Source organism: Pelodiscus sinensis, chromosome 2 (assembly GCF_049634645.1).
Source record: "Pelodiscus sinensis isolate JC-2024 chromosome 2, ASM4963464v1, whole genome shotgun sequence".
NCBI classification, from domain to species: domain Eukaryota; kingdom Metazoa; phylum Chordata; order Testudines; family Trionychidae; genus Pelodiscus; species Pelodiscus sinensis.
This window is the reverse complement of record NC_134712.1, coordinates 228,043,771-228,070,536: the sequence shown is the minus strand read 5'-3', so window position 1 is coordinate 228,070,536 and position 26,766 is coordinate 228,043,771. Positions and strand designations below refer to the sequence as shown.

The window sequence follows — 26,766 nt, the reverse complement described above, 5'->3', positions numbered from 1 at the left end:
TGGGGGGGGTCAGAAATAGCCCCACGAGCGCCCTCGCACTGCACGGGGTGGGAGGCAGTTCTTAGGCTGCAGAGACAGCTGCGGCCAGCTCCCTCGCAAGCTACAGCGCTGGGCAGACTCCGCGCCTCCCACGCGTTTCCCGGGGCCGGGGTAACGCGGTGCCTATGGCCCGGCGGACGCCCCTGCGCCTCTGTGGGGCCAGGAAAGACCCTTCCCCAGCAGCGCCCGCGGCGGCGGCGGGGTTTCCGTAGGTTTCACAACGCACCAACCTTTCTCTTTCGGCTTCCTATCAGTGAATTAGAAACTGCCCGGTGCTCCCCGCCCCCAGTACTAGCGCGTCACCGCCCCGGGCCCCTGCTTGGCTCCGCTCTTCCGCCTCCCGCGGATTCGCCAGCTGGAGCTCCGCGCTGCCGAGGCGCCGCTCACCTGGAGCGCAGCCTCTCGCAGGTAACGCTGGGGCAGGCGGGCAGCGGGAGAGCCCAGGCGGGGCCGAAGGATCTTCTCGTGACAGGGGCTGCCCTTCTCCCCCAGAGCGGCCCGCGGGGGGAGAGCACCGGCCCCCACGTCAGGGGATGTAGCGGCGGGGGTGGGCCCCTCCGAGCACCCCGCTCCGGCACCTGCTCTCCGGGTGAGACGCGCTGAGCCGGGGCCTCCCAGACTCCCCGTAGGGAGCTCGCTGCGGTGCCACCTCCGGCTGGGGGACTCCAGTTGTGCCAAGGCGATTTGGTGCGCCCGGGCAGGCTGCTCTGGCGCTGTATCGACCCGCCGCCCCTCAGCCCCCCGTCGCCAGTCTCGGGGGAGGAGGGAAACGCGGGCCGGCCTGAGCTGGGGAGCTTTGCCTCCAGTTGCCTCTGAACGCGCGCTGAGGAGTCGCACTGCAAGAGATGCCACTCAAGTGCGGGGGGCTCATCAGTTACTGCCAGCGGGCCGCACTGTGTCCAGTGCCGGGAACTCCTCTGCAGCCTGAGCTCACAGCTGTGGGGATCCAGCTCCTGTTTTCGGCGGGGTTGCCTGGCTTTGAACGGCAGGGCATGGCGGGTTAGTCCTGTTCATCTGTATTGTGTGTATAATGTGGTTGCCAAAACTGGAGCGGAAAGTATCTGTGCACAAATCGTTACTGTGTTGGTGGGGATGCTCCATGCTCTTGGGAAGAAAGGTTGCTTGGAAATGTGTGTAAACGTGAATGTGTGGGGGCGTGTGAGGAAGGAAAGTGGATGGAATGGAATATTAGTTTTTTCCTTGTGGCACATCTGGTGGTTTTAATGACGCACGCATGTAAAGACAGAAGTGGCCAGTGAGAGAGCATAGCAGGCAGTGGGGTTCACCTTATTTTTTACTGAAGTGAAATATTAGTAGCTTCAGAGGCTATCTGAGTTTGTCTGTACAGGGTAAATGTTAAAAAAAACACATTAAAGACTAACAAAACGTGTAGATGGTATATGCTCATCATACCATCTACATGTTTTGTTAGTCTTTAAAGTGCTACTAAACTATTTGTTGAAATATTAGTATAACTCAGCCTATTCCCTTGGCCTATGGCATTGCTCACAAACTAACACTCCCTGCCCATTACCTCCTTGGCTATGAGCATAGGGATTCAAAACCAAATTCTCACGAATGACTTCTCCTGTAAACAAGGACTGAAAATACATCTGTTCCTTTATTCCCCAGTCAGACCATGTTAGCACCCATCAGTGTCCCATAGCTAGGAGGGGAAATAGCAATGTCTGAAGGTTTGTTTTTATTTTAAGAACTACTAGAGAGGGGAAAAAAGAATGTTCCTTTGAAATATGTGTTCTAGGTCCTTATATGGCTCTCACCAAAAATTATCTGTTTTGGTCATGTATTTTGCTATAAGTTGTATTAGATCGTGTATTGGACAGATGTAGTCAGAAAACCTAATTTTGGAGGAATATGTAATGTCCCTACTAAAGAGGAACATGGCAGATGGAATGCATGAACATACGCCTGTGAATGCTCCTAATTAGTCTGTGGGTCTCACACTTCAAGCTTGAGTTGACAAACATTGTGTTCTAACTAGCTGATAAAGGCCCCGATGGACTCAAATCTTTTCCATCCCCTATTGAATTTGTTAAGCACTATGTTGTTTAAATACTGTATCAAAAACTTTAGGCGGGGTCTGCTTTAAATATAGGTTGAACAAATGGCTGTTTAAGGTTCCACAGTTGTAGGAGCTCATATTGTTTAAGGATATTGCATATGTGACAGGTGCAAGCTTATTCTAGTTTCTCTTTGAAACCCTTTTGGAAGGTGTATCTGTCTCCTAATGAAGATTACTGTCCAGAAAATATTCCATTGCACTGTCTGTATTCAAGTAATGGGTTAAAGAATCAGGGACAAATTATGTTTTGCATTACACAGGTGTAGCTCTAGTGTAACTCCAGAGTTCCATGAAGTGACACCAAATGCCTGTCTATGGAACTCATCACAGAATTTGACCCATTGTTGGTAGTAATGGCAAATATAAAAATGGGAGAATGGCCTGGTACTTACAAAGTCCCTGAACTATGTGAGGATAGTGACATTGCTTAGAAGGTGCTGGGATTCGTACCAAAGCACTGTCCCTATTCAGTAGTTTTGCCCAGGTTATTAGCCTGTGTTTAGCATCAGTCTGTTCAGTCTGTAGATCCCCTAGAGTAGTAGTTTTCAACTTTTTTTGCTCACGACCCAGTTGAAGAAAACTGTTGATGCTCACGACCCAACGTAATTTGACTAGAGTGTGGGTTCCAGAGTGGGGCTGAGGATGATAGCTTTGGAGTGCAGGAGGGGGCTCCAGCTTTGCTGGTGTCAGAGCTGTGGCAGGAGGGGGTTACTTTGAGCGGTTCCCTATCAGCAGAACAGCAAGGGTGCTAAGGCAGGTTTCCTGCCTCTCGTGACACCACAGAGCATGCTAGGCCCAGGATGCAGCCAGCAGCAGGTTCCCAGTCGGTGGGAGTGTGGAGCTAGTGCTCAGGACAGGGGCAGTGCGTGGAGCCCTGTGTGCTCTCCCTCCGCCCCACCTGTTGCAGACTGCTTTTGGGGTACAGCACAGTCTGCAGTGCCAGGACAAGCAGGTAGCCTGCCTTACCACCCCCACTGGTCACTTGATCACCCTGCAGCAATGAGATTCAGTGCCTGACATTCCACTACCCAGTTTGAAAACCACTGCTCTAGAGTTCTTGAAACTATAGATTGAAATTGATATGGTTCTTGTTAATTTCATAGTCGTCCCCCCCATCCCCTCCTTCCCCCCCCCCCACCACATCTGAACAGCCCTAAAGACAATTTAGAATCATTAGGATTTTACACTGCTGCAGGTGTCTTTTCTGTAGCTTATGGGAGCTGTCTGTCTGAAGATTAAAGGACATCTGCTTGTGTTGGTTCGTATCTGGAAGGTTATTGCTTACAATCACTCTGTCTAGAAGTTTTTTCCTGTTGAGAGAGCCTAAATTTTGTAGAAATAAATGAAAACTTTCTGCAGATAATGTTTTTTTTCCAGTGGTTGGAGAGTATAATTTTAAAGCCCTCCTTGAAAGCACTTAAAAGTAAAAATACAAAATTCACTCTTTTATGTGTAACTGATTACTAGTCACACTATACCTTTTTCCTCATTTAAAAAAAAAAAGACAGTAGAGATGTGTTTTCACTGAGTAAGTTAGTTTTCATTTCCAGGCCCTAATCCTGCAAGTAATCATGTATGGATGCAGGTGCCCTGTGGTCTCAGTGAACTGAAACCTCCAGTTGTGTAGGGTTTTTTTGGGGGAAAGTGGAGATAAAACTGAGAATGCAGAAGTTGTTAAAGCAACATCTTTTTTTCTTTTTCTTTTTTCTTTTTCTTATCTTTTTTCCTTTTGTGTCCTTTTTCCTTTCGTCTTGTGGCTAAAAACTGTTCATGAAAATTAGTGTCTTTGGCTTGCTGATTCCTCATGTGATTATGTTTAGTGATAAAGGATCAGAGGAGGTCTCATGCTTACTTCTGATTTCTGCAACCTAAAGTTTATGTGAGATAACATTTGGAAAACACTGAATTAAAGAGGCAATGACTTGACCCCATTTTCTATACTGAAATATACGCAGTGCTAAATAGGGTTTTGTGGAAAATAGAAAATTCAGTAGGGACAAGTTGGAGCCACCCTTCTTGTGTGGTGCTTTTATTGTTAATTTCTGCAGCATTTTAGCTTTCTTTTTAAAAAAGAAAAAGTTTCTACACCTTATTGTGATTAAAATAATTTTCCTAATAAATAAATCTTCTGTGCAGTTCATTGCTTTCCTCCATCTGTAGATAATCTCCAAAGGCTCTGATGCTATCTGTATTTTCTGAAGCCATGGATAAGTGAAATTGACAATATTATGATCATTTTCATTGTTGCTCAGACCTCTGCAGGCAGCAGGGAAACTGTTAAGAATTATGTGAGTAAAACAGCAGTAACGTCAAGCAGTGCAGCAGAGTTTCTCATAAGAAAGATTGTCAGTGAATCAGACATAAGATGTCATGATGTCCGAACATGAGAGTTGTCAGTAATTTTGTTAGCTGAATAACACTGAATGCCAGGTTACATGATTGACAAGTATGTTCAGACACAATACAGATTTGTAAGAAGGACCTGTCCTTATTATGGAAGACCTGACCCTTCTGTAGTAGCTAGCAAGCTTTGAGCAGTGAGGAAGGGTCAGTAAGTTCTTCTTTCTAGCAGTTTAAGGGTGGGCAGGAGAGGAATGTATACATATATTAGCCAATGTCTGAAACAGAGAGAGAGACAGACTCCAAAATAGGGTCTAAGGATAGTGCTGTGATAGAAATCCCAGTGCTTTTTCCTTTTCTCCCAAATGGCTGGGGGAGTAATTGAGAGAGCCTTCACTCTAGTGCATTATTGTCAGCCTTGCTGATATGTGTCCTCTCTTCCCTCACTTCCATATCTGGCTTTAAAGCCTCTAATTAGTCAGTGTCTAATCAGTCTAATAGAAAATGCTGGGGGAGAAGGGAGTTGTGTTCCTCCCACCCCCATCATGCTTGTAATTACTGCGAGTGCCATGTTTTCTTGAGTTCCCCTAAAACTTCCTCCTTAAGACCAGGACCATATTTGTTTGCATTCATTTGGCACAGAGTGAACTGATCTAGATTATGCTGCACATGGGTGGAGGAGATGTTGCTGCTTTCTGCCCTCTTTTCTTTTTACTCATGGAGCCTGAAGGTGCTACAGAGAGGCAGAGCAGCATGTTGCAGAAGTGCCTGCCACATTCCTTTCCATGGTCCAGATCAACTGAGTTTTCCCGGCCTATGATCTCAAACTTGAAGTTTACTCTGAAGTTATCTGCCAATTTAGCCATGTCATTCTTTAGTTTTCTTCAATTCTGGTTCTGACGTAAATGCTCTCTACATATGACTTGAGAAATATTTTTCAGAAGGGTTCCAGGTCCTTACAGCCAGGGGAACAAAGATAACACCTTGAATAGAAACTACAGCTAGGCATGCTGCATTTTCTGACAGCTTTAGCAGATTAGATTACAGCTTGCTTTCCTCAAGATGAGTGACTTGTACTTACCTTTTTGTTTTTTAAATGCCACTTTCTGCTTTTCCTCTCCTACCATGAGTAGGTAGTTACATTAGATTATGGAAAACGCAAACCAAATGCAAATGCGATGCACTTTATTCCATTCTAGGGGAACAGCATGATCCACTTTCCAGGGTGTTTCCAAATGATAAGCATAGAAATTAAAATATGGAAACGAACAATAAAGAACTGATTTCCTGCCCTGCTTGGAAATCCTGGTTATCTTTTTGATTCTTGGATGCAGTATCATATGTTTGTCTTCAAAAATTCCCCTCTTATCTGAACCCTGTGATCTTCTGCTTTTCTTTCCATGAGACCAGTGAAGTGAATGATCATATGAGCATGGGGCAGTCATTCAGTTTTAGGAGGCTTGCTGTTTCTAGACAGGTTTGCAAACTGTTTTGAATAGAAGAAACAAAAGTGAAAAATTTCATGCATTCATCTGGGAATAGGGACTGAATATACAGACAAATCTGACTCATGTTTTTTATGGTTTACTGCAATGCATTCAGAATTAATTTCAGATAAGCGTTCATTGGCTAATGAAATCTACATGAGCAAGAATCCCCTTAGTCTAATTATTTTAGTAGTAGTCTTATTTAATGAATTTTAAGGAGTCTGAGGATTGGATGCAGTTTAAGAAAGAAGGTTCTTAGCATTTGTGGGTTGGGGAATAATTTGGTTGAAATAGCACTGACTTAAAATTTTGTAAGAATTTTTGTTAGTGGGTAAAAGTGTTTTATGTAAATTGAAAAACAGATGAAGAAAAAATAGAAACTTGGAATATAGAGGAGGGCAGGAAGAACAGACATACTTTTTCGGATTTCTGAACAGCGTTTTCTTGGCTCATCAGGATTCTTTTATGCACTCACAGATTTGAACACTGAGAATTTTCTAGCATATATACTTGCATCTTAAAGTCAATCCTCATATTTTTATAACTGATTATCCTGTGGCAGGCTAAAATCTTCACCTTAAAATCTAACAGTATAATAAATAATTACTCCTCACCCTGTTATCTAACTGCCTATTTAGTCAAAACTAAATAGTTTTGTTAGTTGCTGGTCCTGTTTCTAACATTTTATTTTTGTTTGTCTTTTACAGGTCCAGTTTTCTAAACTTCACATATAATGGAGTATATGAGCACTGATAGTGACAATAAAGAGGAGATTGACTTGTTGCTAAAACATTTAAATGTGTCTGATGTGATAGACATTATGGAAAACTTTTACCCAAATGGAAAGCTGGCAGTTTATGAAGACAGTCTGATTACTGTGTGTCAGGAAACAAATCAAAATGAGGGATGTACAGAATCCTTATTATTCCATGGCAGAGAGGTTTCTTTGCTGTCGTGCGTCAGGTATGGGACTGAGGAAGACTTGCTCGCTTTTGCAAATCAAGTATCCAACACTGCAAAGCAAATTACCGGACAGAGACGACAAGAATCTGGAATCCTATTAAACATGGTATGTTATTTTGCATGAAAAAGAGAATAGAATATTTTGAATGTAATTACTGCATACTAAAAACAAACCTACAGATTCTTAAATGCACATTGACATAATAGCATCCAATAGTAATAACTGAAAGTATGGCATAATTGTAAGAAAAAGTGCAACCAATTAGATTATTTCATGCATAATTTATGCAAAGATCATCCTTCCCAAAACAAGTCAGTGTTGGAATAGTGTATCTCAATAGAATTACTTCTACCTTGTAGTGCCTACTACTACAAAATATGATAATCTGATATACACACCATCCATTTACAAACTTTAGAAAATTACAGCAAGGAATGGTTAGCAAGTAGGGATGTCAACGTAAAGTCATGCTTAACCCATAACATGCTTATCACATACATGCATTCCACCCCCCTTGGTCCCTCTATGTCAGAGGCAGCAAGGTGGGGAGCGGAAGCTGGTTCCCCACAAGCAACGGCTCCATGGAGCCACCTGCCCCCCTCACCCCAGCACTACTGCCTCTCTATTTGATAGAGACACAGCAGCGCAGAGGCAGCAACACAGAGGTTAGGAGGATAGGAAGGAGCCGATACGCATTGGGAATCAGGTTTTAAGATGGCTCTCCCTTGCATGTCCGCTCTGGGAAGCTGCCTGCCCCCCACGTTGCTGCCTCTATCAGAGGCAGCAGCAGAGGGTGGGGGCAGGAGAGGCTGCTGTGTAGCAGCTTCTGTCGGTTCCGGGCCTAGGAGGACTAGCTCCCACCTTCCACCCCATGCTCCTGCCTCTGATACAGAGGCAGCAGCGCAGGATAGCAGGGAGTTAATGATTGTTTAAGGATTATAGCATGTTTTGTTACCATAACACTCAGATCTCAAAATGAAGGGTGAAGTATACATTTTGGTTCCAAAATTATTTGCATTCCACAGAAGTCTGGTATCTTTCCACTTCTGTTGAAAACCACTTGCATTGTAAATAAATCATCTTGGAGCAGAGGTGGTAGAAATTGTTACTCACTCAAAACAAATGAATCCCAGACCATTTAAATGTTCCAGGATTTATTTATTTATTTATTTACTGGCTCCCTTATTTTGGATGTTTGCCTCACTTTGCATCCCACATTTGGCCCTTGGCATGTAGAGAGTATGTTGTTCTGATATATATGCTTCCATCTGAAGACCCTGGATCTGAACTGCAGGAATGTTTGAACTCTCGACTTGAGCCCATTTATTTTCATTCACAGCTAATTATAAATAATGATAACTGTTAGTGATGGCTTTCAGAGCAATCCTATTATTACTTGTTCTAAGATTCAAAATTAAAAGCTCACTGGGAGTTGATGGACATTTAAAAATAAGGGCCAGTTGTTTCACTAATTCCCTAATCCCTGAGGTAATGGGTATGAAGAACTTTTTTCTGTTGACTCATAGCTTTTGTCATCCTAATACAGTGGCCTTCCAGGTGTCAGGAGACCTTCAGGTTAAAGTCTGAGCGCACATAAATACAAAAAACTTTAAAAACAACAAATAGACTGGTAGCACTTTAAAGACTAACAAAACATGTAGATGGTATCATGAGCTTTCGTGGGCAAAGCCCACTTCAGATGACTGGAGTATTGGAAGTCCAGAACCAAGAATAAATAAGGGAAGGAGGGGGTGCAGGGGAGGAAAAAAATTGGAGGGTGGGGGGGAAGAGGACATTAGGTAGATAAGTTTCAAAGGGTTAGCCAAGCCAGTCTAACAGGAAAAACTTAAAAAACAACAGATAGTCTATTACAGCGTTTCCCAATTTTATTTGGCCATGGAACCCTTTTCACAGTAAAATAATTTCAAGGAACTGCTAGGGTTCCCAGGGTAAATTTTGGCAAGCAAAAAAAAAAAAAAAAAAAAAAGCCCCTCCAGAATTGGTTGAGCAAAAAAACCTGCAAAATTCCCTGTCTCTTTAAGAGGGGGCGGGGCAATGCCACATTCTCAAGGAACCCTTACTTTCACTTCACAAAACCCCGGGGTTCCATGGAGCACCAATTTGGAAACACTGGTCTATTAGCTTCTTAAAGACTAAACAGTTAAAAGAGGCTGATAAGAACCATTAGTTTGCATTAGGAGAGGAAGAGTACTAACAACAGATTCTACACAGACATCAAGAACCATTGGCACCTTCGTTGTTTGGTTGGTTGATAATGTGCGAGTCAATCGATATTGCAATTTAAACCATTAGCATGAGAGCTATCTTGAGAATGAAGTGGCGTTCCAGTCCTTCTCTGTGTATTTGGCTTGTGGAATTGGTCTGAAACAAAACAGCAACTTGGAGATCCCTTAATGAGTGTCCCGGAAGTTTAAAATGTTCCCCAACAGGTTTTTGTGTGTTGCCTTTTCAGATATCTGATTTGTGTCCATTAATTCTTTCCTGTAGGGACAGTCCAGTTTGTTTAACATATATTGCAGTGGAGCATTGCTGGCATTTGATGGCATAGATCACATTACTGGATGTGCAGTTTAAATGAGCCTCTGATTTGGTGGCTGGTGTGGTTGAATCCAGTGATGAAATCAATTGTATGGATGTGTGGGCAGAGTTGGTACCGGAGGTGATTCCTGGATGCTTATTATATAGCTGTATAGTGTGGTTACCGGAAAGGATATGTTTCAGGTTACGGGGTTGTCTGTAAGCAAGAATAGGCCTTTCCCCCGAGGCCTCTGAGAGTGAGAGATCATTTTCCATATACAGTAAAACTCAAATTGTCCGGCATCCAGTGGTCCGGCACTCCCAATAGTCCAGCACCAACTGGAACCCGGAAGTGCTCCAGCTAGCCGGACAATTGGAGCTGCTCCACGCCGCTTCCTCAAGTCCGCTGCTGCCGCTGCTGAAACTGACCAGCTGCAGACCTGGGGAAGCGTTGCGGAGCAGAGCAGCTGGGGTGCTGCCGGGTTGGTCCCACAGCACTTCCCCTCACCTCCCTGCTTGGTGACTGGCAGCACCGCAGCTGCTCTGCCCCACGGCTTCCCCAAGTCCGCCGCTGCTGAAACTAACAGGTGTTGGACTTGGGGAAACCCTGGGACAAAGCAGCTGGGGTGCTGCCTGGTTGGTCCTGCAGCGCTGCCCCTCACCAGCACCTGATTCACCCCACGCCATGCTGTTCCCTGCCTGAGCGCCCCCCCCCCCCCTCCAGACCCATCACAGCCCCCCTGCCGGAGTACCTCCAGATACTCCGGCATATCCGATGATCTGGCACCCCCTGGGTCCCAAAGGTGCCAAATTATCAGAAGTCTGCTGTAAATAGTTAACAGAGATTCGTTCCAGATGTGAATGTAAAACAAATGAGTCTACTCTCAATTGTGCTGTTTATTGAATACTATACTCTGACTATTTCTTTTCTTGAATTCAAAATTCTCTCTCCCTCTCTCACCTAATCTAAATATTAGCGTGGCCCCCAACATTGGGACACTCCTTTTCTATGTACTCTCCCTTTGTGTTGTTGAGGCATTAGTGCAACTGATGCCAATTGTTTCAAATGTGTATAAAAAGTTTTGCAAACAGTACAATATTTTTGCAAACATATGTTCACTTTTAAAACTAGATGACACTGTGAAATGTGGCCTTGCTTAGTGAAATTCATAGAAACCATTAAAATATTGTGCTGCGTATTTGTGACACACCTGGACGGACTTTCAGTTAGCTACTTGGTTATTTTGTGTGCATTATAATTTATGCAGAGAACACACATGTATGCATGCACCAGTTCTTTGTGGCTGCAGGCAACCAGTTAGGCAACTGAGGAGGGGAACCAGGGTATTGTCAATAGATCATCTCACCCCTTCTATGTGGATCCTCTTCTGTGGAGGAGTGTGCAAGGAGCAGAAATGACTTCAATCTTTGGTCTGCTGCAGTGGAAGCTGAGTGGTTCTGCTGCCATTCAGTTTGTGGTGGGACACATTGCCTTTCATCCCATTCCTTCACACTCACGGAGCACCCCAATAGCTTGGTCTCTAGGACTTCATGCTCTGATGCAGGAATTGCCTATTACTGGAAAGATTCCAGGGTTTGGTTATTTTTAGTTATTGCCATACCCTGTGCTTTTTTTTTTTTAAACCAAGTTACCTGTGTATTTTTCAAATCACTTTACAATCAAATGATGTATAAATAAATGATTTTATGGTGAGCATAATTTAGGGACCCATTTATTTTGGTATATGTTCCATTGCTCATTCCACTCACAAATGCCCCTACAAATTATATTTGTTGGGCTAGCCCACTGGACATTGTGATGTTTGACAAGATTCAGGCCTCTATCCTTAGGTTTTTTTACCTTATTTTTAAAAAGTTACCATTGAACCTTGGAGATTATATCAAAGCATCTTTACTTTCTCAACAACCCAGTGGCTAGATAGAGTAGCTTGTCATCCGTGTTTGCTCTGGCAGAATTTTGGAAGTGGAGAGAACCTCCTAATGATACCTTGTGGTATGGGAAAGTATGAGAAATGTTTATAAGGGACAACTCACACTTGATCTGTGGCAGAGTCCAAAATAGTTTCTTACAAATGTATCTGCCAATTTCTAAAAGATGGAAAAATTCCTGAGAAATATAAAAGGTTGTTTCTCTATGAAACATGTTACATTTTTTTCAGACTCTGTTCTGGTAATATATGGAATGAATAGAGGAGCTGGACATTAATGCAAAAGGAGCATACATTTTTTTGCTCCACTGCCCACAATGTGTACCTAGTGCAATTTGAAATATAACAGATTTTCTTTTTATTTGCTTATAATCATGAAAATATAAACAAAAGCTTTCATTATTTTTAACTTCTTGAAGCAAGCTTAATATTAAATAAATACACTCTCATTCTTGTGGGCAGGTGCAATACATGAGTGTCAGTTTTATCAGTCAAGAAAATATTTTTTAATTGAAAAACATCTTGTGTTATTTCAAAAGTAGACAGCTCAAGCTTGGGTGTTTTTTTTTTTAACATGAATGATACTTTAAAAACATAAATCTCCATAACAGGCTGTTGGGTATAGCATGCTACTGAGGAGCTTTGCAAGACAGTATGTGAAACATTTTGCAGCACAGATATGAAAGTAATGTATTGCATTGGTCCACTTTTGTTTCTTTATGTGAATTCAGAAATGTATTAAATCCTAGTAAACCGATTATCCATATCTGGAATATAATATCTCATTTTACTGTAAATTCTGAATTCAGTGAAAACTTATTCACCAGAAGTGTAATAGCATCAAAGATAGAAGTGCTTAGTATAGCATCAATAACACAGATTTATAAAATCATGTTCATTTTTTTTCCTAGTATAAGTCAAAGTGTGAGGACACATGTCAAAGTTTAAGCCATACTTTTGCCTTTTAGTAAGCTGCAGACAGTCACATTTTTTGATCATTTATAAGTCTTATTTCCCTGTGCTTCATGTGACATTGGGAAATGCAGAAAGTCTTACTCATAGTCTGTGTTACAGAAGATGAGTAACAGCTATGTGGCACAACAGGTTAGCAGGTTCCAGTAAAGAACCAACAAGCCTTCAGGTAAATTTACACAACCCTCGTAGTTCATCTCAGAAAATGTGGTGGTATTGCCAGGCAATTAATTGCAATTTATAGACAGTTAATCATTAGATAAAAATGTAAATATATTTGTCAGGAATGAGTATGCCTCATGCTGTTCTCATTTCTAAATTAAGACTACTAAATATATCATGGGAGTCACATGTGGACAAAGGGGTTGATCAGGAAATGCTGAATTAAGTAGTCTTAAGTGAATACCCTTTCTCTGCATGTGTCGAATTTTCAGAAGCTGAAAGTTAAATCCTAGTAAACAGATTATCCACATCCTTTCTAACGTTTGGTTCCCTCCTTTTTTTTTTTTTAATAGATCACGCCGAAAAATGGGCGCTATCAAATTGACTCTGATGTGCTTTTGTTTCCATGGAAGCTGACCTACAGGAATATTGGCTCTGATTTTATTCCTCGAGGAGCTTTTGGGAAAGTGTATTTGGCACAAGACAGAGAGACAAAAAAGCGAATGGCATGCAAGCTGGTATGTTAGTATGCTGTTTTTCTCCCCCAAGTAAAATATTGTGCAACAGGATACATTTTCTAAATTTATAAGAGGATACTTCTGCATTTAATTTCAGTGCCAGTTGGGGTATCACTTTTGGTTTTATTGGATTACATAGGAGGGAGGGCCCTATAATTAACCTTTGCACTAATGCATTTTTTCAAGAGTGCTTAGTGTTTGAATTACTAAGTGGGGCTTTTTTTTTCTTCTGCACTGTCAGCAGAAAGTTGAAAATGTTATTTGGAGATCTTTACATTGAATCTTACAGCAATCAGTATGACACAACATTGGAGATGAAATCCTGGCCTCATTGAAGTCAATGGCAAAACTCTCATTTTCTGACTCAAATGGTGCCTACACGGCATCCTGATACTCTTCTGGAACTTAATCACATGTGCAAATACTTTCCTGTATTGGAGTTTAAGTGACATGTAATATGTGCTATTTCCATATTTCCTTTGGGTGTATTGTAAGGATAAGTAAAAAAGATCCTTGATTTTCCACAACTTAGAGTTTGTCAGGCCCATCTCTTGTATGAAAACAACTCAGCATTTTTCTTTAAAGCACTATATTGTTTTTAGTAATAAATATGTGGGGGCAAGCGAAGGCTCAGATTAAGACACACTCTGTGGCTTCTCATCCACTCCCTCCCACCCCAATGGGCCATGTAACAGTGTCTTCCCGTTGCTCAGGGAACATGAACCTGGCTTTCCCTCGTGCAGAAGAGCTGGAAGGAGGGGTTCACATGCCTTTTCCCAGTCCATGCACCCAAACTGGGACTGCTTTAGTTTGGGGCTTGATCACATCACACCTCAAGGTTAGAATTGTGTACATGAGCCCTATGCAAACAATACTTCTCAATTAAATAAACATTCACCTATGAAACAATTGGTTTGTAGTCATGAGTGGTTTGTAGCCAGGGACATTGAACTCTTTTGTAGCAGAAGATCACTGCTCTGTATCTTCTATCACTGCTACCTAAAGAAAGTAGGTTGTCACTTCACAGTGACTTTCTTCACCATTGTGGTACTGTGCTAGCTTTTTTGTATTGATCAGCATTTAACCCAGTTTCACAAGGTGCTGAACTTGTTTGTTTTACTGCAAGTGTAAGTAGCGACAGCCACACCTATTCAGACACATGCTGTTGGCAGCATGTGATTCTCAGAGGATAGATGAGACTTCAGCTGGTTAGTAGGAAAATGGAGCTTTTATTTTTTTATTGAGCTAGGAAGTCTGAATTGCACAAACTCTTTAGGCTTGGATGGGAATGGATGTTGCTATATAGCTTTGTCTAGGACAATACTCTCTCTTTGGGCATGAGTCCAAAAGTTGTGTCTGTCTGGCACAGAAAGGAGGAACAATTCAAGAAAGCAAAAATAGATATATCTTAATGAGTAAAATAGTTGCGTTTGCCTTTATTTTCAGTTAACATGTAGAAAACCTAGCCTTAAAGTGGCTAACTTCAGAATAAGTTTTGCTGAAGCTGGTTTGTCTTCGTTGTGTTTCAATTTGGTAGGTTCCCGTGGAACAGTTCAAACCATCGGATGTTGAAATCCAAGTCCGCTTCCGCCATGAGAACATTGCTGAGCTATATGGTGCCATCCTATGGGATGAGACTATCCATCTCTTTATGGAAGCAGGAGAGGGAGGGTCTGTCATGGAAAAATTGGAGAGCTGTGGGCCTATGAGAGAATTTGAGATCATTTGGGTGACTAAACATATCCTCAAAGGACTTGACTTCCTTCACTCAAAAGGAGTCATACATCATGATATAAAACGTATGTATCTTTCATTCTTTAAAAGACTATTTCTTTTTCTTGTTACGTATGGAATGTTTACCCATTTTTTGAATACTTCTACTTTAGAGGACAGTTCTAAGGCATGGAGGACCCTCAAGTCCTATTGGTCTTAGAGGGGAATTGGCAAAGAACCTGAAGAGTTCAAACAAACCCTCTCAGAGTGATTGGGCTAAAACTTTGCCCCTCTCTGTCACCTCTTTGTCAAGGATGAACATTTTGTGCTTCTGTTTTAGTTCTATATTATTGATGTTTGTACTGTGGATTTGCATTGCTATTCTTGAGACTGTTCCCATGATGTAATTGAAGTAGGCACTTGATTAATTTTTTTTATTGAGGCTTTTAATTTACCTTCTATCAAGACACATGTAACTGCTACTGCCCGTAAATATTATTTCTGCCCAGCAACACTGCCAGAGGTCAAATCCTGCTTGCCTTTCTCAGGGAAAGATGGTTTTTAATTAGTATTTGGCCTCTAATATTTATTTTGCAACTGATTTTTTTTTATAACCATGAGGGTTTGAAAGTAGGCTTCAAAACATTTAAATGTACTGCTAGACTAACAATGCCTAAAATGGTGGCAACAGTAGTTTGTCAAGAGCTGCTTATTCTATGCATATGATTTTTTTAAAAATTCTTACAAGTAAAGTTTTGAAACTGGGGCAACTATTAAGTTAACTCATTTCTTTTCCTACTTGCATGTTGTGTCTTTTTTTTCCAGTAAATATCTTGCAGAATAATTCGCAATCATTGATCATAACAATTAAATTAACACTTGTAAGTGATGGATCAGATAAAATAATTCATACATATTTGAGATTTGAAAAAAGATTGCTTGAAAATTGGAAAAAATACTTTTTTACTTCCCTGTGTTGGCTGGGTTAGGAACATTGGTTAAATAGATTAAAATGCAGGCTTGAGAGCATCAGTTTTGATTGTTGTCATCACTGGTCTGGATGTTGTGTGGTGGTGATGCATTATGTCATCTTGTGGTGACGAGTTGCGTCAGTGGAGAGAGAATGGGGATAAAAGGAGAATTACTTCTGAAATGAGCTAAGCAGCCAGCCAGACAAAGGTGTGGGTGTGTGTGCATGCACACCTGCGCTTGCATGGATGTATGTGTACAGAAGCAGGGGAATATCGGCGGTGTTCCCCTCCTCTTGTTTCTATCTGAAGGGCTTGACCATTGTGGAGAATGTGTGTTGAGGCAAAAACAGCTGCAAATGGAGAAGATGTCTCTGCTTTCTGAAGCTTTTTGAGATTTTTATCCATTTTAGAAGTTGAAGTTTCAAAAGTGAATGTATGTAAAATCTCTTGAGCTCATGGCAGTGGAATCTTCGTCTCCTTTTGGAGGAGGGCAGGTCAGATGGGGTGTCTCATTCTTACCTTCCAGGTAGAGGAGAGGGGGCAGTGGTGAAAGGGAGACCATTTCTCTAAAGGAGAAGAGGTCAAAAGGGTCTCCCTGCTGGGACAATATTTCTTTCCCCTCCAGTTTCTGTTGGTGGAGAAATCGCAAGCTCCAGGGTCTGCTTCAGGTTCCTTTACCATCAAATCCTCCAGCAGAGGATGAATTGGAGGGGAGCAGAGCTTCCCCAAGCCAGGGTCAGGAGCAGAAACTCCCCCTGTGACTTTCAGCTGTGCCTCTCTGAGCCCCTCCTTATTTTAACCTCTGGCTAGGAAGCTGTGAGATCAAGAAACTGCTCTTTTGGGGCCTGGTCCAAAGCTCATGAATGTCAGTAAGAGTCCTTCCATTTACTTGCACTAATTTAGGATCAGGCTCTTGGTATTTGCAGCCCTGCCAAAATGAGGAATTACTGGAAGTCTTGTGCTAGAGCTTACTCAGATAAGATTTTGAGCACTTATCTCAAACTTTGTAGTCTAGGGAACAGTAAGTGCAGTTAAAGGTACCTATCTCAACCTGTTACTGCTTGTTTTTACAGCAGGATAATGTTCTGCATTCTCTTATTCACTGTCATACTACATTAATCTGTGTCTGCACAACTGTACTAACATGTTGATCTGAAAGCTCACTTAAAGAACCAGTAGGTTGCAAAATGACAAGTCTGCTTTGTGTTTTAACTTGCACAAAGGTAGATTCTCCGGGACCAAGAGGGTTTGAAAAGAAGGGCTGCAAGGATTTATCTCAGACTTTATATAGATATAGATAGATTTCCCCCCGCTCCCCTTCCCCCGAGAGTAAACATGGAAAGTTTCATCCCACAAAGAACTGAGTGTTTTTATGATTTGGTTTGCAATTGCAACTTAACCTGTGATGTTTACTACACGGAAAAAGATATGACAACATAATAAATATGTGATTCTGTTGATTACTTGGTACTTGCATTCAGGTTCCAGGATAAGGGCTATAGCATGTAACAAGCACTGTGATTTAAAAGATAGAATCTTAGAACTGGAAGGGACCTCAAGAGGTCATCGAATCCAGTCCCCTGCCCTCACAGCAGGACCAAGCACTGTATCATCCCTGACAGGTGTCTGTCTAACCTGCTCTTAACGATCTCCAGTGATGGAAATTCCACAACCGCCCTAGGCAGTTTATTCCAGATTTTAACCACCCTGACAGGAAGTTTTCCCTAATGTCCAGCCTAAACCTCCCTTGCTGCAGTTTAAGCCCATTGCTTCTTGTCCTATCCTCAGAGGCCAAGGAAAACAATTTTTCTCCCTCCTCCTTGTAACACCTTTTTAGATACTTGAAAACCGCTATCATGTCCCTTCTGTCTTCTCTTTTCTAAACTAAACAAGCCCAATTCTTTCAGCCTTCCCTTATAGGTCATGATGTCAAAATTCAAATCATGATCATTTCACTTTTAATCATTTTTGCTGCTCTTCTCTGGACCTTCTCCAATTTCTCCATATCTTTCTTGAGAGGTGGTGCCCAAAACTGGACACACTACTCCAGTTAAGGCCTAATCAGCGCAGAGCAGAGCGAAAGAACGACTTCTCGCGTCTTGCTCACAACACTCCTGCTAATGCAAACATGATTCTGGGATGCTTTTTTTGCAACAGTATCACACTGTTGACTCATGTTTAACTTGTAGTCCACCATGACCCTAAATCCTTTTCAGCAGTACTCCTTCCTAGACAGTCACTCCCCATTTTGTATGTGTGAAACTGATTGTTCCTTTCTAAGTGGAGTACTTTGCATTTATCCTTATTAAACTTGATCCTGTTTACCTTGGACCATTTTTCTAGTTTGTCCAGATCATTTTGAATTTTGATCCTATCCTCCAAAGCACTTTCAACCCCTCCCAGTTTGGTATCATCTGCAAACTTAATAATCGTACTCTCTGTGCCATCATCTAATTGTACTTTCTCTACACCATCATCTAAATCATTGATGAAGATATTGAACAGAACCGGTCCCAAAACAGAACCCTGTACAACCCCACTTATTATGCCTTTCCAGCACGATTGTGAACCATTAATAATTACTCTCTGAGAATAGTTGTCCAGCTAGTTATGTACCCATCTTATAGTAGCCCCATCTAGGTTGTATTTCTCTAGTTTGTTGATAAGAAGGTCATGTGAGACCGTGTCAAATGCCTTACTAAAGTCTAGGTATACCACATCCACCGCTTCTCCCTTATCCATGAAGCTTGATATCCTATCAAAGAAAAACCTGCCTGGATATAGGAAACCATGAAACACCCATAGGGCAGGTCTGTGGCCAGCATAATAGCCACTCTGTACATGGTTCCTTCCCAATCTTTTTCACTAGAAGAACCATGAAGAACAGTGTTAAATTCCACTGCTGAATTGTACTGAAGGGGCAGTCAGGCACAGGAGCATTGGGGGCATCATGTCACAGCTGCCTGTGAGACTGAGGGCTTGGAGCTCAGCAGAGAGAAGCCCTACATGTGAAATCTCTTTGTTCTGAATCCTAGAACTCCTAAGGATTTGGAGGCTATGCCATCTACTTGCTCTATGACCCTTGCCTCCTTGAGGTGACCCTGTTGAAATTGCCAGTGCCATGCCTGTGGCTTTCATTGTTAGAAAATAGTCTGGCCTACAAGATCCTTCTTAAAGGGATGTTAGTCTGTGTCTGAAAAAATTACATGGAGTCCCATGGCACCTTAAAGACTAACAGATTTACTTGGGCATCAGTTTTTATGGGTAAAAACCACTTCATCAGATGCATCTGAAGCAGTGATTTTTACCTACAAAAGCTTATGCCTAAATAAATCTGTTAGTCTTTAAGGTGTCACAGGATTAATTATTGTTTGTATTAGATCATTATAAATCTCGGAGCTAAATAACTTACTGCCAGTGGGGATACTGAGTCATGACGTGTCTGTATAGGTTGAATATATGTTTATTGCTAGAGCTTGGTCTGTCTTCCTTTTTCTCTAGTTTTGCATGAGATGTTTATGTTGCACAATAAATGGCACAAGCTTGCTAGAACCTAAAATTGTCTTTTTTACTTGTTTGTCTTTAGCCAGCAACATTGTTTTCATGTCAACAAAAGCCGTTTTGGTGGATTTTGGTCTAAGTGTTCAGATGACTGATGACACGTACTACCCCAAAGACCTCCGAGGGACAGAGGTATGAGTGGGTGCATGAGAATGTCCTGTGATTACATCATTTTTGCCTTGTGACCATTCTTAGACTTTCCAGACTGATATAGTTTAGGGGAAGTAACCTTTGCTAAAGACTTCAGTGAAATCAAAGTTTTATAATGTTTTAAAAATTGTTTTTTCTTACAGTTGATTAGTTTTGTAATATAGTCTTGATTACAGTTGACTATTTAGATTGACTGGGGAAGTGTAACTGTTCTATTATCCCCAAACAAATCAATTTACTAACTACAGTTAAATCCAGATCCAAGGATGAAATTTAAATTCAGTGATAAAACTCCCATTGATGTCAATAGGGCGAGGGTTTCACTCCTGAGGGATAGCTCCATAAAGGGAGTTAGGTATCCCAGTTAGATCCCAAAACCCCAGATCAGCTGCAGCCAATTCTGTAGATGCTTAAATTCCATTGATGGTATGGAGGAGTAAGGGAAGTTGACAGGAGTGTTTGCTGCCATTGGTCTCCCTGTTGTGAGGATGGTGGGCAAACTCAAATCAAGGTACGTCGACACTAGCTACATATCTTGATTACACCTTCCTCTTTAGTGTAGACCTGGCCTAAGTCACAGCAAGATCCTTGAATCCAATATTCTCCCATAGAGATACCTAAGATAGATTTTAGGCCCTGATTACGTGCAGCTGCAAGCTCTTGGACAAGCCAGTGGGGCTCCTTACAAGTCTAAAGTCCAAGATAGGAGGCTTGCTTAGCAACCAAGAGGAGGCAGTTGGCTTGGATGCACGAAGAAAGTATGACCTTGCTTTGTATTGCCAAAGAGGCTGTGCTACAGGAAATGTTTCCACAGAAATTCTGACCCTTGTCATATTGATAGCATTTCTGAGCAAAACATAAGTATGTGTTTAAAGGAGACCTTTACATAACCCTCTCTCGGGGAGTGACAACTACTTGCAAGGCAGCACGGACTACTACATTTCAAAGACACATCTAATGTTTCAGGGAACATTTTGTTTCAGGAGGATGCGGGAACTTTTTTTTTTTCCTGGCTTTCTAGTCAAGAGTCAGAACTGAGGCCCTTTTACCTTACTAAAAATAACTATCCCTGTGCAGTTAGGCTGACAAAATGTCTTTTCATTCCATGTGAAGGTATAGGTGATGGAGCCATGTAGTGGGAAAGTGGTGAAATCCTGGGGGGGGGGGGGACTTTCCAAGGGAGGAATATTTAGGTTTGTGGAATAGAAAGGTGGAGTTAGAATAGAATTGGAATTAGACCAAGATTTCATGAGCCCAGTGCATTTAGTGAGGAAAAACAGACTTTCTATTTATGTAGGATTGATTAAATGATTCTGTAGTGGGAAGCCAGTTAGGTGCCTGCAGTCCTGTACTTTCACAAGGCATATGCAAATTTATCCAGTCCTTTAGTGCAAACATTCATCTCTTCCACCTGCTTTGGAAAAAAACCACAAGAGAGCAAGAGTCTTTGGTATTTGCTCTGCTGTTGGCACGCTGCAGCCTCATAAGAGACAGAGGAGGGATTATGGGGGTGAGAGGAGACTCAAACTTTAGGTTAAGCTTTGTGGGAATACACACTGGCTACCCCATACATTTTAGGACCTAGAAGGAGAGACTCATGATGTGCTTCCTGCTGTTGTATCCCTCCAGCCTCATCAGCAGCAGGGCCTGCATGGTTTGCAAGGTTACTGTGTCATCAGTGGATGGTTTAGCTTTCCATAACACACCTGTTTCCTTTCTGTAATCTCTGAAAGCCCTAGAGAGAGATGGGTATTGCTATTCCCTTTGTCCAGGCAGGTATTTACACTTCCATCACACCTCTGATATAGAAGTGGTAACTGGTGGTATAACTATATGGAGCTATTGCTCTGTGTGACTTGCCACTCCTGCAGCAGTTAAGAAAGGAACAATGCAAAGTTAAGTTCTTGTTGCTGGTAATTTAAGATAATGCCAGTGCTGGTTTACCAGATTTTTAGAGGAACGTGGATGAGGGAGAAGTGTAAACTGAAGCAAATAGACTGGCCTGCAAATCTAATGGGTGGACTGTTTGTTTGGCCTGTCAAAATTTAGCTCCCCAGACCCAGGAGCTGTAGGAATGCTGTGCAGAGAGCATCCTCATCCACCAGCAAGAGGCCGTACCTCATGCAGGCTGGCCAGCTGAATACTGAATGGAGCTGGCTGGCTCTGAGTGACACTCTCTTCATGCTGTGGGGTGGCTGTGGCTTTTCTGAGGGTATGCAGGGTGTACAGCTGAATAAGTGGGATGGGCAGGGGTATTGTCCCATAGTAACTAACCTAGGGGGAAGGCAAAAAAGCAGAGGCTCACCTTCCTTTGAATGCTCTTCCCAGATTTACATGAGCCCCGAAGTGATACTCTGCAGAGGGCACACGACAAAAGCGGACATCTACAGCATGGGGGCTACCATCATTCACATGCAGACTGGCAGCCCGCCGTGGGTGAATCGATACCCTCGCACCTCATATCCATCGTACCTCTATATAGTAAGTATCCCTAGAACAGCCTGATCAGCCAGCCAGAGAGAGAGTGCCCTGGGTTCTAGTTGGTAAACCTCCAGCTTTCCAAGGGACTTGAAATATTTGCTGCTAGAGGCAAGATGCCAATGGCCCAACTCTCAAAGAAATACTGTAGCGCACAAAAGACAGTTGTGATGATTAGGAGGAGACACAGAGACTGAGAGAGCGCCAGTGTTAAGATTAAACAGCTACAGATTTATGGCTCTTGGATGTGATGTGGGGGTGAACTTAGAGTTGTGCAAAATGCAGCCATTTCAAGTCCAAATCATTTCACATTTGTAGGAGTTATGGGGTTTGAACAAACCTAAAACCTCAGAACAAAAGTAATTAATCTCTAAATTTCAATCCAGTTTTGCACTGAAGCTTGGTGAATCTCTTGTGCACAATGCCTTAAATGGGATCCAATTTGCTCAGAAGGTTTCTCAGGCCTTTGTCTGAACAGGTTTGAATTTTTGCATTACATATAAATCTGAAGGCAGGTGAGGTTTACATGATTCCCTGTTCCATAGGGTCTCTTCAGCACTGTTCTAGAGTAACAAGCTTTTATAACTTGTGCGTTATGAGAGGGGAATTCCCAACTGTCCAAAACTTCCGTGTTGCCTTTGGCCTTATCGTATGAATGCTGAGAAGGCTTTCTCTCTTGTTTGCTAGATACACAAGCAGGCGCCCCCGTTAGAGGATATTGCAGAAGATTGCAGCACCAGCATGAGAGAGCTGCTGGAAGCCGCTCTGGAAAGGAACCCTAATCACAGACTCGCTGCAGCAGACTTATTGAAACATGACGCTTTGCACCCCCCGCCAGAGGAGCAGCCACGGTGCCAAAGTCTGGACTCAGCCCTGTTTGAAAGGAAAAGGCTGCTGACGAGGAAGGAACTGGAGTTGCCAGAAAATATTGCAGGTATAACAGCAAGCTTCCCCCTCTTGTGCTCTTATAGCGTAATCCACATAAACAATGCATCTACTAAAACAAATGATGCTAACGAGTTCCAGGACTTCTTGATGAGAGAAGTCAGTAAAAATCTTGACAAGATGAGGTCAGATGCAGGTCTCATGAAAATATATGGCAAAATTCCCATTGACTTCAGTGGAACCAGAATTTGGCCTAAATTCTGTAATTCCAGAATAATCAGCTCCTCACGAAACCCTGGCAGTCCTCCAGGACTGTTTTTTAAAAAAAATCCATATTACTATCCTGTGTTTACTCATTCCAAAATTATGTCCGTTTTATTATTAGCTATTGGTCCAGGGGAGAAGGGGAGAGAGGGAAGGAGGTGTATGACTTTATTTTATTTAAAAAACTCTTTATACCTTGTCCATGAAGTTGAGAAGTGTCAGCACTAACATGCAAGGCCTCTGAAAGGGACTGTTTAAAAGCAAATGATTACACACATACCAAGCCACCAGACTATGTGCTGCTTATGAAGGGTGAGGCATAAACCAAGTTAAAATCTTGCTGAGTCCTAAGATATAATAGCAGGTCCAAAGGGAGAGCTGGCGCCAGTAAGCTGTTAATAGACTTATATTTTAAAAAAGAAAGGAAAAGAAAAATAATGTTGTCTACAAATACTTGAAAAATTTGATGGATGCATCCTAGCAACAGGCACTTTGAATAACAAAACACAACCAAACAAAATCCCCAGACCTAATGAAGCACTTTATTTATTTATGTATTTATTTTAAATAATAATTTAAAAATACACCTAATGCTTGTGCATAATCAATAATACAGTGCAACAAAACCCCAGCAGCATAAAAGTAATGCAAATATAATTGAATTTCTATAATGGCACCATCCTGCAGTTTGCTTTCTTAAGTGCATAGTCCTTTGGCTACAGCAGCCCTCCAGAGGCAGGGCTGTGTTGAAGATCAAGGGACGTTCGGCCATTAATCTGGTAGTCTAAGTTTGGCATGTGAGTGCCCAGAGCACTCATTGGAAGAGTGCTTGAGGGTGTCCTGAGGTTTTAGTAGCTTCTTTAGAGCCATAGCAATTTATGAAATTATGTGCTAAGTAGAGCAGAGGCCCAGCCCCAGTTCTATATTTTGCACAGCCTAAGCGGAGATGTAATCTGGCCAGTTGAGGGTTGGTTCTGAACTGGCATAATGCTGGTAGAGTTTCCTGACTTAGCCCAGCCTCTCCTTTGGAATCCTGTTTTAGGGCACTATTGGGATGAGGGATCTCTGCTTCCCTCTGATAGTTCCCAGTTGGTATATGGGTCTTTCAAGACCCATACAGTTTTGATTTTGCTCTATTGTCTGGCTCTAGGAACCTAGGAGCTGTAACCGGCTCTAGCCCATCCATCTCCACCTCAGAGTCTCAATCAGTCTAGCCCACTTTTCTCTAGAGATGCCAATGACTTACAACACTTTGCTTAAAAATGAAGCTTCTTTTGAATAAGTTCCAAAAAGGAGTAAAAATAAGAATTAGACCATTTAAAAACATTGGTAGTATTTGAAATGAGTTTTTGTCTTAGATCCTGTGCAGGGCTGGCCTTACCATGAGGCGAACTTAAGCGGCTGCCTCAGGTGCCAGGCTGTGGGGGGCGCCACTAGGACCCAGAGTGTAGAAAATTGTGTCTGGTGCATACATATTCTTTCTGCAGTACCATGAGAGGAGTAGAACAGGAAGAAGGCAGAACTGATACCGTTCAAAGTTTTGGCCTAAGTGAGGGGGCATAGGAGCGTCATTTGAGCTCCCCGTCTCAGATGCCAAAATGTTGTGGGCCGACCCTGATCCTGTGATATTAATACAGTTCACCGCTTTCCTTTTCAGATTCTTCCTCATGTACGGGAAGTTTGGAGGAATCAGAGCTGTTAAAAAGGCAACGGTCGCTGTACATAGACCTGGGCGCTTTAGCTGGCTACTTCAATATTGTTAGGGGACCACCAACATTAGAATATGACTGACTCTACTGATTTCTTGTGTCTGCTGGTCAGAATTGGAAATCTGTCTGTTCAAGCTAATGTATATAAAGTAGTGCCTTTTTCAGCTGTAAAATGTGAATGGCTTTCAACTGCACAGATGATTAAGCTAACGGATTTATGGACTCTGATAAATATATCCGAAGCAAGCAATAACATGTTGTTCTCTGACAGAAAACCAACAATACACAGGAGAAAAGAACACCTTTCTGGGAATATTATCTGGAGACTTTCCATGCACTGTGTATGGTTTTTTTTGTACACGCACTTTCCATGCTGTGGGCTGTAAATAGAAAAATCCTTTCATTTAAAAAAAAAATATGAATATTGGGGGCAGATCCTCCAGTGTGACTTAACTGCACTGCTCTAAATCTGGCTGGGGAGACTCTGGTAGTCCTACCCAAGCTTCGGCTGGCTCAACCTTAGGTCAGCCTTTAAATCGATGTGGACCATACCACCCCCAGGACCCGTGGAGAAGGTATCCCTGGGGTACTGTGGTGTGCTGGTCACTCTTTGTTTCTTCACACACCAGGAAGAAGGGAATTTGGAGCTTCTTTGGTGATTCCACAGCGCATGAAGGTTCTCATAGAAGGGAGGATCCTCCACTGGCTTTAGAGCAGCTTTGTGCTATGAGACCAGAGGAACCTCCCTTCACAAGCTGAGCATTCTGGCCCTGAGCCTGCATGTGATTCTGAATGTTATGTACATTAGAGGGGTTATAAGTCTATTTAGGCCACTGATTAGTTGTCTGCCAGTAATGTTGGGAGAATTCCTGATTGTGGTATTAACCCCAATAAGCTGAATGGAATGCTTTAAAACTGTGTTTAACTGACTTAGTAAACTATGTATGAGGAAGCATGTCATTAGTGACGAGCTGTGTTTACGTTCCTATGGAAACAGAATTTACCTTGTTCTCGCTTTGTCTAATATATCTAAAACATGATGTTTTGGATGATAGTAAAATTGTGTAAACTACATAGTTCTGTACATCCCATGGGATGAGAATGTAAACTTTTATAAAACTCTTCAATGCTTAGGTCCATCTCTCTTTTAAGCATTTGTAAAAGATGGCATACTATGTATGTTGTATAGCAAATCCCTTATGAAGCAAGGTCTCATTTTTAGATATAAATTATTTCATGGTGCCTGTTCAAGAGATTTACACTGATTATTTTCACTTTGATACCAATATGATTGGATGAATAAATCCGTTGTGTTGTGTTGTGAAGTGTTTATTCTGCTAGTTTATTCAAGTTATTAGTTAAGGCCGAATTGCGAAGCCTTCTGGGAACCTTAAAGTGGGCATGTGGATCTCTGCGTATGCCTCCCCTGCCAATGTAAATTATTCTTTTCCAATGGCAATCTGAAGGTTTGGGAGAAGAGCAATGTGACATTTCACTGGATGCTCCCAAACCTCCCTGAACTACCAAGTAAGAAAGAAGTGAGCTTCACTAGTAACCAACATTTAGAAAAGTTTCCAAGGGTATGTCTACACTGCCACCCTAGTTTGAACTAGGGTGGCTAATGTAGGCATTCGAAGTTGCAAATGAAGCCCAGGATTTAAATATCCCAGGCTTCATTTGCATCTTGCTGGGCGCCGCCATTTTTAAATCCCCCTTAGTGCGGACTCCGTGCCCGCGGCTACACGCGGCATGGAGTAGGTAGTTCAAATTAGGCTCTCTAATTAGAGACATACCCCAAGGTACCAACTTTCAAATAAACTTTGGTGAAGGACGGGGATATGGGAGATCTAAGGACTTGCTAAGCCTCCAGACTGTAGAGGGTTTTGCATGTGCTCTCGTGACTGCTGTATAGAGTCACTTCAGAAACATTAACTGCTTGTCACTTCCTTCTTTTTTCTAGAGCTGGCATGTGAGGAATTGTTT

At 42.2% G+C, this 26,766-nt stretch overlaps 2 protein-coding genes across 5 annotated transcripts in view; one reads left to right on the top strand and one right to left on the bottom strand.

The window, feature by feature from the left end:
- MTPAP (mitochondrial poly(A) polymerase) overlaps positions 1 to 562 on the bottom strand; it is a 38,769-nt gene extending 38,207 nt beyond the window's left edge. The window contains exon 1 of the mRNA XM_075922590.1: positions 427 to 562. The gene's annotated coding sequence lies outside the window, so the exon portion shown is untranslated. The remainder of the gene's footprint in view (positions 1 to 426) is intronic.
- Positions 52 to 26,108, top strand: MAP3K8 (mitogen-activated protein kinase kinase kinase 8). 4 transcript variants are annotated; one of them, XM_075922591.1, is made up of 8 exons: positions 53 to 447; positions 6,657 to 7,018; positions 12,888 to 13,052; positions 14,590 to 14,851; positions 19,323 to 19,429; positions 21,776 to 21,928; positions 22,613 to 22,859; positions 24,732 to 26,108. In XM_075922591.1, the coding sequence occupies exons 2-8, from the start codon at positions 6,683 to 6,685 to the stop codon at positions 24,863 to 24,865; spliced, it is 1,404 nt and encodes a 467-aa protein (XP_075778706.1). In that variant the 5' UTR covers positions 53 to 447; positions 6,657 to 6,682; the 3' UTR covers positions 24,866 to 26,108. The 4 variants fall into 4 exon arrangements, with proteins under 4 accessions (XP_075778707.1, XP_075778706.1, XP_014425186.1 ...); XM_014569700.3 differs by lacking the exon at positions 53 to 447 and adding an exon at positions 492 to 628; XM_025180813.2 differs by lacking the exon at positions 53 to 447 and adding an exon at positions 902 to 1,038.
- Positions 26,109 to 26,766: the final 658 nt, after the last annotated feature.

Coding starts and splice junctions, on each gene's coding strand:
- MAP3K8 (XM_075922591.1), top strand. CDS start 6,683: ATGGAGTATATGAGCACTGATAGTGACAATAAAGAGGAGATTGACTTG. Junction 13,053..14,589: donor AGCGAATGGCATGCAAGCTG/GTATGTTAGTAT, acceptor TCAATTTGGTAG/GTTCCCGTGGAACAGTTCAA. Junction 14,852..19,322: donor CATACATCATGATATAAAAC/GTATGTATCTTT, acceptor GTTTGTCTTTAG/CCAGCAACATTGTTTTCATG.